The 11,724-nt window shown below is 43.4% G+C and overlaps 1 protein-coding gene across 1 annotated transcript in view; it reads right to left on the reverse strand.

Annotated features, from left to right (window-relative positions):
* Positions 1–7,456, reverse strand: part of HS6ST1 (heparan sulfate 6-O-sulfotransferase 1) — a 179,530-nt gene extending 172,074 nt beyond the window's left edge. The window contains exon 1 of the mRNA XM_071751700.1: positions 6,520–7,456. Coding sequence (XP_071607801.1) covers positions 6,520–7,037 — 518 coding nt within the window. The 5' untranslated portion in view covers positions 7,038–7,456. The remainder of the gene's footprint in view (positions 1–6,519) is intronic.
* Positions 7,457–11,724: the final 4,268 nt, after the last annotated feature.

The raw sequence follows: 11,724 nt of genomic DNA on the forward strand, positions 1-11,724 counted from the left end.
GAATTCCTACTTAATAGGCTGGAGATTAGTTATGAAGCAAAATACAGGGTCAGACCATAAAAAGTTAATTGCAAATCACGGTTTTCTTGTTTAAATTGGCAGGAAATTGTGGAATATTTCCTCCATGAAAACACAGGTGAGGTATTATGTAGAATTTACCATGAAAGGGTGGAGGGAAGGGAAGCACAGATCAAAACAGTAGTAACATGCTAAGAAACCAGTTGCTTCTGAAAGAGACAAAATAAGTGGGCAGGAAAGGTCTGTACATTAACATAGAACTCTGAAATTTATGGCCAGCTTTTAGATGGACTATTTAATAGCTGTTTTAGGTTGTGAATTAGTATAACACGAGGTGCTATCCTTTCTGGAAGCACAATCAGAACAGAGAAGCTCCAGACTTTCCTATCCTTAGCTCTACTCAGCAGTTGGTAGGGATGAAGCAGCATCCATATTTCTGAGGCTAGGAACAGAAATGAGAACAGATGTATCTGTTTAATACAAGTCCAAACTACTGAACTCTATTAGGTGAACTCTACTAAGTAAACTCTAAAGTCTTCTTCATTTGATGACCTCTCTCTGCACGGACTTTTCCTGAAATCACTTCTTCCAGTTATGAGATGTCTCTGGCTCCACCAGCCACACATCCTTTGGTAGTGACACACAAGAAAATCCAAAGCAACCTCTTAAGCTCTGAAACTTGACACACTGGTGTCAGACACCTACAGAGGTGTATAAGGCTCCCTGTGTCAGCAGGGTACTCTGTTAGAGAAGCAGAAGGGTGAACAAAAATATATTAAACAGCAATGATAGAAACTGTGTTGTCTTGAATCTATGCTAGAAGTTATGTTTTCTTTATACGTTCTTACTTTCATTCCCTTTGAAAAAGTAGAGATTTTTAAATTTGTTTTTAAAACCAACTACCATTTTGGAAACAAGAAAATCTGTCCCAGACTACTTCAGCTGTGTTTCTCCATACCAGCACTAACATCTTTCTTCAGGAAGATGTTTGCTTCTGATATTCCATTCCCTTCCACCCACATATCAAGTAAGACTTGAACAAAAAAATCTTAACAGCTATCATAATTGTGATTATTAGGAATTAAAGTCCATGCTTAATCCTTGCTTGACAAAGCACAATTTCAGTTCAAAATTGAACATTTTCTCTGCTCTAATACTTCCTGGAGACACATACATAAACCAGGATAAACTTTGCAGAGTTAAGACTACGTCACTTTGGGGGTTTCTTAAGCAAGCACAAGCTCAAGTGTTCACTAAGAAAATACTGCCTATTTAAAAGTATTACTACCACAGATTTTGTAAGGTACAGACAAATAGGTGGAAATTTAAAATAGACACAAAGCAGTGGCCTTGGTTCTATGACTGCCTGAAGACAATTATCCATTTTTTGAGACATAGGAAAGCCAAAACCTGTAAAAGACAGCTAGAAGTCACAGAACATGGACAATACATTGAATATCCCAGCCATTAATAACTGAATTTAAAATCAGGAGTGTTCTATCTGTACAGTCACTCTTCACTTCTAGGTCAAAGTAACTGGAATACCACAGCCAAAACCCTTCTGGCCAATCTCTGTCATGATTCTTCTGTGGCTCTGCTTGTCACTGTAGTGACTGACATTTGGGCCAGGAATATGTTGGCAGAGTAGGATTCTGGTGAGAGCAGGAAGTGTGGGCAGTGGGTACAAACATGACTCAGATAAGGCACAACAGCATTTTCACCTATGAAACAATCTTACAAAGAAGTTTTCCTAAATAACTGGGCCTGAATGAATTTCTAGAGAACAGGTTCCAGTTTACAGTCCTCCAATTTCTACCACAAGAAGTCAAAAGGTTCTGGTGACTGCTGAAGAAACCCAGGAAATCCAACCCTGCAAACCAATTAATGAAGAGGCCACAAGAAGAGGCTGATCTCTTCTTCCTAGAAAAAAAACAAGACATCCTAGAGGGAAGGCAGTATTGTAATAATCTCTGAGTTATAAACCATCTCCTCTGGTAGTGTTTTCTTAAAAGGTAATATGACAACTCACAACCTCACACCCAACTAAAGACCTTCACCAGTTTCCTGCAGGGAAGAAGCTTCAACACACATACTCCAGGATGTCCCACCCAGTCTCACCAGGTAAATCTGCAGGTAATCTACCAAGCAACATCAAATTCACATACTTGCAGATCACATATTATTTTTCACCTCAAGCCCCTACAGCACAAATGAATTCTAATTTTCTTCAAAAACACCAATTATCTTAAATCACAGATATTAGTCAAGAAGAGGCAGAAAGTTCACAAGGTGCCACGACTCAAAATCCCATTAGTTTTATAGAGATATGTGCTCATTAGAATTGCTCAGAAGAACAGGCCCTCTGTCCAGCACTTCAAACTGACAAAACAGGACCATTAAGGAGAGCCTTGAAAATGGAGCCAAAATGTTACACACTGCAATTTTTAAATAACAAACTTTAAAAAATTCACATGCACCAGTGTGGTGGAATACATCAGCTGTGCACTCACAGTGGAGCATTCCTTAATGATTGTTCTTACACTGTGTACACAAAAACATTCAGTTCAGTTTGGCTGATAAAACTCAAGCCAACTCTTTTGAAGTATTTCTGAATTTTTTTAAGTGATCATCAAAAGGTTTTAATCAGCATATATTTTTATTTGTAAAGTGGGCAAGGTAAAGGGTAAAAAAGCAAAATCTGAGGTCTAGGTAATGAGTCTCTGCAACCTTCTAAGCAAAAACCCAAAATTACTACGTTATGACACAACTTTTGTTTAAAGATTAATGAAAAACAGTCAAATGCATAGTTTTGCAAAATCAGGTTAGTCTAAGTATACCCTCAGGCAGGAACATATCTAAGGACACATCCTTTTGCTTTGCCAACAAGAGGTGAAAAAATAGCAAGAGTAATTAAACCTGGTATACTAGCCAAAAGCCTTAGGCTCAGATAAATGCAGTACTTCAAATCGAAAGGCAGATATTTGAAGAGTTCCAACTTTCAGCTCCTTTTAGTTATTCTGTAAAATTAAAATATTTTCATGACAAAAATTCCCAGCCAGTCAGTATTTTTTGGCTCTGAAAGACCAACCTACTTTACAGGTGAGCAGAACCAGCTGCAAAAGGTTTTGTATCAGACTAGTGGGCTTTAATATGCTCCACATGCTAAAGATTAGATACAAGAATCAGAATACTGAAAATAGCTTTATACTCATATTTCCCCACCAGTCTCTAAGAGAAACCAGTCTGAGTTGAACTGCTGAGTGGAAAAAATGCCCCTTGCTTACTGCAGATAGGTATTTCACAACTCCCAGCACACAGGGATCTGCAAAGAGTGATAAGCCAAAGAGCTCAAAAAGTGCTAACATTATAAAAATTATTTGATAAAGCTTTCCATTCTCAAACAGTTGGTCTCTTGACAACGTGTCTCTGCAGTTCCTATGCACACATGTAATAAAAACCTCATCAAGAACAGATCCCTGCAAAGGGACAGATATGTGGTCGGAAGCTGTGAAAGTTCACACTTCAGAAAAATCAAAATCTCTAAAAAGCTTACTGTATGAATATTGGAGGGGGAGAAAAAGGGCAGAAAAAACTCAGAATAAAGGGAATAATTCTCAGTCCTTGGCAGCGTAGGGCTTCTAATCAGTAAGTCTAACACAGAACAGCAGAACAATAAAGAGAAATTGCACTGTAAATTTATGTACCATGCACAGGTTATGGAATGCAGTGCAATAGGGCATTGTTCAGTGATAAAACTGCATTCCTTACGAAGTTAACAGCTTTAAACTCATGATTTGTACATGTGAGCAATCCTGAATGACCTTCACGCTTTCCAACATTCACTAGAAGGCAGATTTATACGTAATCACAAGTCAGCTGTTTTGTTTTGAGGGATAAACACACAGTCAGAAGAACAAAGGTTTAAACTTCCCATGAACTTGTGAATGCAGAGGCAAATACATGAGGTCTAAATGCTAAATTTGAAGACTCCTCAAAAACAAAGAGTAGATAATATCAGAATCTGAGTGAACCCTGCTGGAGCAGTTGTTTGGTGCTCCTTGTTCTTTTTTTCCTTTTGAAAGACAAAGATATTTTCATAGTTCATTTCCATCACTAAACAGCCTCTTTAGCAGATGTCTTATCCTGTTTCAACATAAGAGATCCAACCTTCTCAAGGAGAAGGTACTTTGCTCTTAGTGCAACAGACATGACAAAAAGCTATGCTCTTCCTAACAAAGAAAATTAATCAAATTTAAAAGAGCATTGTCTGTCTCTTGCTCAAAAATTTCTTACATCTGAAATAAATGAGAGTTTGAAGAACTGACTACTAAGCTGCACTAGGACAGTATTATTAAAAAAAAATCGAGTAGCTGTTCATTTCACCAAAACCATCCTCAGAATAAAATGAACAGTAAATTCTGGATCTCGTTTAACAGACCAAGGAGATAAACCTTAGGCTATCAAAAACTTCCACACCATAGTTATAACAAGGTAAGGCAAGAGATCACATTAAGCAAAAATATTTCAGGCTACGCAGAGACAAGAGGGAACGAGACAGGATTTTTTTTTTTTTTTTGGACATCCAACATCAACAGTTAATCATATAGAAGCATATAGCTCCAGATGTTCCAAAACAAATGGCAAAAAAAGATTTTATTTACCAGCATGTGATATGAGGCAATAGGCTTCTGGTTCTCAACTTTCTGGGAGTTGCAATAATGAATTTAAGTGCTACTCTACAACCTGAAATGCCCTGTTCTCAGGTACCCATAAAAAACACCAAAAAACCCAACCAAACAAAAAACCCAAAACAAAAAACACCAAAAAAACCTACGAAAAAACCATACCACACAACAGAACTGCTAAGTAGGATGACTGTACAGGCTTCAGAGTAAAACTGCCAACAGAAGCATGCAAGGCTCTGAGACAATTCCTAAAACCACATAGGTCTTGATCTGAGGTTAATGGTTTGCCAGCCAAGTGCCAAGGTTCACAGAACAGGCAATTTTTTGTTTCTTTTTAAATTCAGATTTGAACTTTGTGCATTTTTCCTTAAAACACTTCACTAAAATCTCAACAGCAACCAGCTTGGCTAAGGTTCATTTATTTACAGGTGTGTTCAACCACCTTATTAACAGAATAGGAAACCACAGGAAAGCCCAGATACTCAGTGCTTTGGATAAATACTTCAGTTTGCTGCTCCTGAGTCAGCTAACATGACAGCAATCTAAGCACAGTACTTGGATGACTTACACTGAAACGGGTTGAAACCAGTAGCAAGCTTGTCAGAGACAATAAAGAGCCCCAGAGACTGCACACATCTCCAATGAAAGAAAAATTATTAAAAATCACTTATTAAAACAGAGAGAAAAAAATAGTTGTGATGCTAAAGAACATTTTCTTAAAGGCCACTTTTCACTAAAGGGATTATATATGGTATTAACCAAATGTATATAAGTAAATAATATGTCATAAGAAAATGTTAGGATAACATCTTGAACACCTTTAAGAATGAAGATTCACAGCAAAGAGCTTACAAAGTGTAATAAAAATACTGGTATGTCAGGGAGGGTGTGTGTTGTGTTAGAAAGAGAGTCACCAATTTAAAAACTGTCTCCTGAAATAAGAGGCAGAAAGGCATATTGAGCTAAAAGAACAAAATCTTTGGAGATCTTAACGTAAGAGACAGTTCTCTACCAGAGCACTTGAAACAGAAAATTCCTCCGAAGCTTGTAATTTGCAAAGAGACTCAAGTAGACATATAATGGAATTAAAGACCAGAAGCACATTGGAGAAGCATCGAGGGGTGCTTTAGGATCACTCTCCCTCTTGCGTCGTGTACAGATGAGAGAGGCACAAGGAACATGTATATGATAGCTCCTTTCCCTAAAAGACTTCAGCCCAGGTCTCCCATCAAAATAATCCACAAGGAAAACACGAAAGTGTCTGAAGGACGTTTTCTGCAATGTGCATTAAAAATTACCAGGCTGACAAAGGAATGTAAGACAGCGGGGTAAGCGTGAGGACTGATGAGCTGGTGTGCAGCTCACTGGAGCTCTGTTTCGGCGGGAGGAAAAGGGGTGCACAGATCGGGGCAAAGCTGATTACACAGGTAAACTTGAGACTGGGGTTCGGTGCAACGCTTAGAAAAGAGAGTAAGTGGCACAAATACAGAAGCTTTGCTAAGGTGCCCACGGAGGCTCCTAAAGCATAATACTGAGCGTGCAGCGTACTAGGTACGTGGGAGGTAAAAAGCCTTGTATTTGCTTGGGAATGCAGAAGGAAGGTGCAGGGCACAGCCTGGAGGGCGGGAGGGGAGGACAGGTGAACCGGCTAGAGAAAGATTACGGGCAGGTCGAGGCACAGCACGTTAACAGCATCCTCCCTCCCTCCCACTGGGGGGAAGGGGGGAGCTCAGCGGCGGGAGGGCTGGGGAGAGCGGCTGCAGGGGTGCTCGGCCCGAGGGACGGCGGGGAAGGGGGTTCGGCGGCGGGCCGGTACCTGGGCGTCTTGGAAGAGGCGCTCTCCCGGCGGTCCAGCACTCCGGGCACGCAGTTGGTGAGCTCGGTCCAGTCGGCGTGCAGCCCGCAGCTCCAGCCCGTGGAAAAGCGGGAGAAGAGCCAGGTCTCCCGGCGATTGGGGCGGTAGCAGGTGCACTTCTTCTGCCCGGGCCGGCAGTCGCAGGGCACCTCCAGCCGCACGTTTTGCACCAAGTGGCGGCCGAAGGTGGTGCCGCCGGTCTTCTGGATGTGCAAGAAGACGATCACGTCTTCGCCCTTCATATCGAAGGCGAGCTCCCGCTCCAGCTCCCGCACGGGGAAGTAGTACTTCTTCACGTAGTGCGGGTCCGGCGTGGGGAAGAGGTCCAGCTCCTCCGAGTAGGAGCGGCCGCTGGGGGAACCCAGGTTCAGCCCCGGCCCCACGTACTGGTACAGGATAAGCATAAAGCACACCGAGACGGCCACGATCAGCAAGAACTTGCTGGTCCTCTCAACCATGGTCCTTCCCGCACGCTTCATGTGTCACCATCTCCCGGGGCTTCCAGCGCTGAGCAGACGGCGGCGGTGCCGAGGGGCGGGCGGTAGAACCCGGCGCCTGTGCCAGTCGCCTCCCCCCGCTGCTCCCCGGAGGCAGCGGGCCGCTCCCTGGCTCCCCTCGGCTCCCCGCCCGCCCCGCCGCGGGCAGCGCCGGGAGCGGGACAGGGGCAGCCCGCAGCCAGCCGCTCCGGAGGGACAACTTCGGAGAGAGGGACAAGACGAAGGCGGAGAAGACCGAAATGCTAAAACAAGCCCCCTCCCCCCCTTTTCCCTGCGCTTCAGGAAGCCAACCCCATCCCGCCGCTGCCTCCTCCGCCGCCGCACTCCGCCGTGCCCAGTCCCAGCGGCACCGGCACGGCAGTGCCCGCCCCCTCCGCCGGCTGCTCCTGGGCTGGGCTCGGCCGGCAGCGAGCGCTTCCTGCCCGCACCGCCCCGCGCCCGGCATGCACAGCGCAGACACCGCCCCGGCCCCGGCCCCGGGCACACAAGGAGCGGCCGCGTTCAGCTCTCAGGTTGGAAGCTCCGCCCGCAGCCTTTCCCCGGCCCGGCTGCCCGAGCCCCGCGGGAGCTCTGCGTTCGGCCGCGGTAGCCCGGTACCCGCAGGGTAATGGCTCAGAGAACTCGCATGGCACAGCCGGGGGGGGCTCCGAGGCGGCACTCGACTCGTGGGCTTCAGGGGCAGTCGCTGTCTGCCACCTAAATCCCAAACAGGCACTCCTCGTGTTTCTATTCCCTTCTTGAAACAATTGTTAAGAACGAGAAAATAGGCGTGAAAATAGGAGTAGGCTTCCCCACGTGTTTACAACTCCCGCTGTGTCTGCCACATCGGCACACCACAAGCCTTTTATCCCCAGGTCGCAGCTGGATGCAATGTAAAAGCTCTCTGGTGGCTCTGAAGACGGTGATGGCTGTGGGCACAGACACCTGGACACCTCCAGCCTGCTCATTCGGAAAGAGCACGTGGAGTGGAGGCAAAAATCCAACAAAGCGCGGGGCTTGGGTTTTGTGTTTTTTGGTTTTTTTTTAACAGCAAACTTAGCCAGCCAAATGCTTTGTGCTGATCTCTCAGGCAGCCTTCCATATCCATCCTGCGAGAAAAATCTCACAAATGAAGCAAAATACTGGAATACCCGGAAACCGCCTGGCTTCCAGCAATATCCTCTGCGGGGCAGCAGTTACCCGAGGGGCAGCTGCCCTTAATTCTGGGCTGAATCACTTTAACCCAGCAGGATTCTCCCAGAAAGGTGCGGGGGTCTGCCAGCTTGTCTGTCAGTCCGGCACAGACAGACAGACACAAATTGTCCCCAGAAGCCACTGCCAGTCCCCGGTGAAGGAGCCCATGTCAAAGAGCACAGCGAGGCACAGAAGTAAAGGCAGTGGTGCCAGCACTTCGTCTAAACATGAGTGACTGTCAGTGCAGAACCAGAAGTATGAAAAGTTGTTCATTTCTAGCAAAAAATCCCTAACTGAAATATGGTATCACCAGTAATTACTGTTGGTAAAAGTTTTCTTAGATTTCCAACTTGAAAACAGAAGTTGTGACATTTTAGTGCTCCAGCACTAATTCTGCCCACAGCTTGCACTCCCTAATCCCAGCTGTGTCATATAACAAGTGTAGCCAAGCTCATGCTGATGAGCCATTGTTAAAGGGAGAGTCACATTTTTAAGTGGTTAGTAGAAAACGAGGTACCAGATTTTCATTTGAACACCATGACTGCTAAATCTGCTGGATTTTGAGATGGCTGTACTTGGGAGTTTTTCCCAAACAAGTAACAATAAAATGTTTATAACACCCCAAAGCATGATGTGTTTGTGTTCAATCCATTTATTTTGTTTCATATTTTCCTCTTAAAAGTCTGCTTTTGATTTCCCTCTTCTTATGTACACTAATAACTCCAGAAAACTATGATGTCATTCTTAAATATGACGTTCAGCTACAACCAGAAGCATAGTGTAAACCCAATTTAAAGCTTTGAAATTTATATTATGGTTTGGGAAATAGCCATGAAAGTGAGGTTTATATACATGGTTGGACTATACACTACAGTATAGAAAAAGCAGAGCAGGTTTTAGGGTTACAATTGTGTTTGCCTGAACTTATAAACCTCTAAATATTTACAAAGAGCAGAACTATGATGAAGTCACCCCTTAAGTTAATTCCAGTTGCATGAGCATGTTGTTAAGGAATTGTTTTAACTGTAAGATATAAAATCTTTTGGCCTTTTTCTTCAGTTATACAGAAAAGATATTACAGTGGATTTCATCACTGATTTATATTTGTGACAAGCATAGTGCCTCTTGGTTTGCAAAAGAATGCACTGAAATACAATCCATGAAAGATAAACAGACCACAGAGGAAAATACTGTTATGGCTGAAAATCTGCTGTTTTCTTTACTGAATGTCCTGCTTTGGGCCAAGACTCTGACACTGAGGTACCTTCCATCTAGAAGTGGGGGATGAAGAGCTTTCTGGAAGAGCAGGGAAGGCCTTTGCCATTCTGATCTATTCACACCCGTGGAAATACACCACATCCTGCCTGGGAGACACTGCAAAACCCCAAAGCTCAGGCATCAACACTTTTATTCTTACTGACATGCTGTGGAACCCTTCCCTGCTCATTCTCTATGCTGCTTTGAAGTGCTGGTATATCAAAGGTGCTTACAGGTATGGCTCACTTAAGATGATCACTTAGGCAAATGCTTAAATCAGTCCCTATTTATATATAGTCAAGGTAAAAATCCCCTGAAAACAGGGATAGAGTAGTTCATTGCTGCACGGGGAGTTAAGGATTAAGTACTGCATCAGTACTAGTGCAGATCAGCATGTTTCTGAGATCAGAGAAGATATGTGTGGAGTGAAAATAGCAGGAACTACATATTCCCTGGACCTTCCATTGGGAGCAACAGTGGGAAGAGATGAACAATCCAAAAAAACCAACTGCTACCTTCTGTTACTGCCTGCTTACTCTGGGAATTCACCAAGACTGCCATCTTTCCAAGTCCAGGAGCAGAACTCTCTTTCCTGGGAGGCAGTCAGAATGACAATTTGCAACCATCAAGTTGCCTAGAACCAAGATGTTTACATAGAGCAAAAAACATTTTAGAGGGGAAAAAAAAACCAACAACCCATAGGTGGAGTTGCAGATTTTTTCTCCCTGCATTTTTCTAGGCAAATGCAAAGACACCACCCCTACCCCCACCACTTAGCCCACTGAAAAAGTTCTTAGACACTTTGGTGTCTACCACATCCTTTCCATACTCCTAGGGAAAATAAATGCTGCAATCCATTCCTGGCATAAATCCTACCCTCTTTTGCCCAATGGCTTAACTTGCAGTCATTCCAGTATACATTAGGATCCATTGTCTCTCCTCTACAAAGCCCCCAGTAAGTGACATGGAAATTCTCATACTGCATCCTGCCAAACATCCTTGTTCCACAAACAAGCATCAGACAGCAATGCTCCATCTCTTAATTTGTAACATTTTACATCACTTTCATGTCCAGCAGAAAGGAGGTTCCATCAGCCACACAGTTAACCATCGCAAGCAGCTTGGGTATCCATTTAAAAATCATACCAAATGCTGCAGGAACTCCAAAATCAACTGACTGAAAGCCAAGAATATGCTAACTAAACCTGATCTACACTCAACCTCTTTCCTACTCAAGAAAAACCTATACAGGTAAGCCAGCACTCATGGTTTATTTATGTTAAGACATCGCTAGGCGAGAGATACAAGGATTAAAGATATTACAGATAACAAGAAACAAAAATTTTGCAAATGCACTTGAAAAGTATTTTAACATTCCCTGCTGCTGGCTGCTGGCTGCCTAAATATTTACTTCAAGATCTAATGAAATATTCTGCTTCATATCTTAGAGGGTCCATGTCTTCCCTGCAGAGAAGCTGAGAGCAGTGACTTTGTTTTGACATGGAAGTTGTCCTATTACAAAGTCCTCCTGGAATTACAGCAAGGTGCAGTACCCCCTCTTCATCTGGGATTTCTGAGGGCCTTCTCTTGATTCCCAGCACACAACCTGTCCCTTTCCTGGTCTTTCCAAGTACTTCCTAAGTGCAGGGACCAAACCTTAAGGACAGTTGAGCTTGCACCCACAATGCTGAGCAACAGTGAGAGCAAGCAGCACTTAGACTGATGTCCTAGACCTGTGTGATGGGATGGGTGCACTATCTTGGGTGTAAATTACTAGCACACGCCCTGAGCTCAAGTTTTATGTATTTGCAGTCAGAAATCAGATAAAAGAAACATCTGAGTTATTACTGAATTGCACAAACTGAGATATAGTGAGAGTTCTGCTTATCACAGAAAGCCTTTTACAAGAAAACAGCAGTAGCACACATGTAAAACTTGCCACCTCTGCTACCAAAACTTCATTGCAATACTTAGCTTAAAGCCTAATAAATAGTGGCTTTATTAGGCAAGGGAAGTAGAAAGGCTTTTTGGCACAAATATTAGACTGGTTTAACTTAGTGAACCAAAGCAGTTAAAAAAAAACTCCATAATATCTCAATAAAAGCATCTTAAATAAGGCTTTACTACACACAATTAAGGAGTCTATTTACTTTGTTTCCCATAGACAAGCTCCCTAACAGGTTGAAACAAACCACTCCCCTTGCTTATTGCAATCTAGATTTATTTTTTCTGCTTCTTT

The sequence above is a fragment of the Heliangelus exortis genome, chromosome 9, assembly GCF_036169615.1.
Source record: "Heliangelus exortis chromosome 9, bHelExo1.hap1, whole genome shotgun sequence".
In the NCBI taxonomy this organism is placed as follows: Eukaryota; Metazoa; Chordata; class Aves; order Apodiformes; family Trochilidae; genus Heliangelus; species Heliangelus exortis.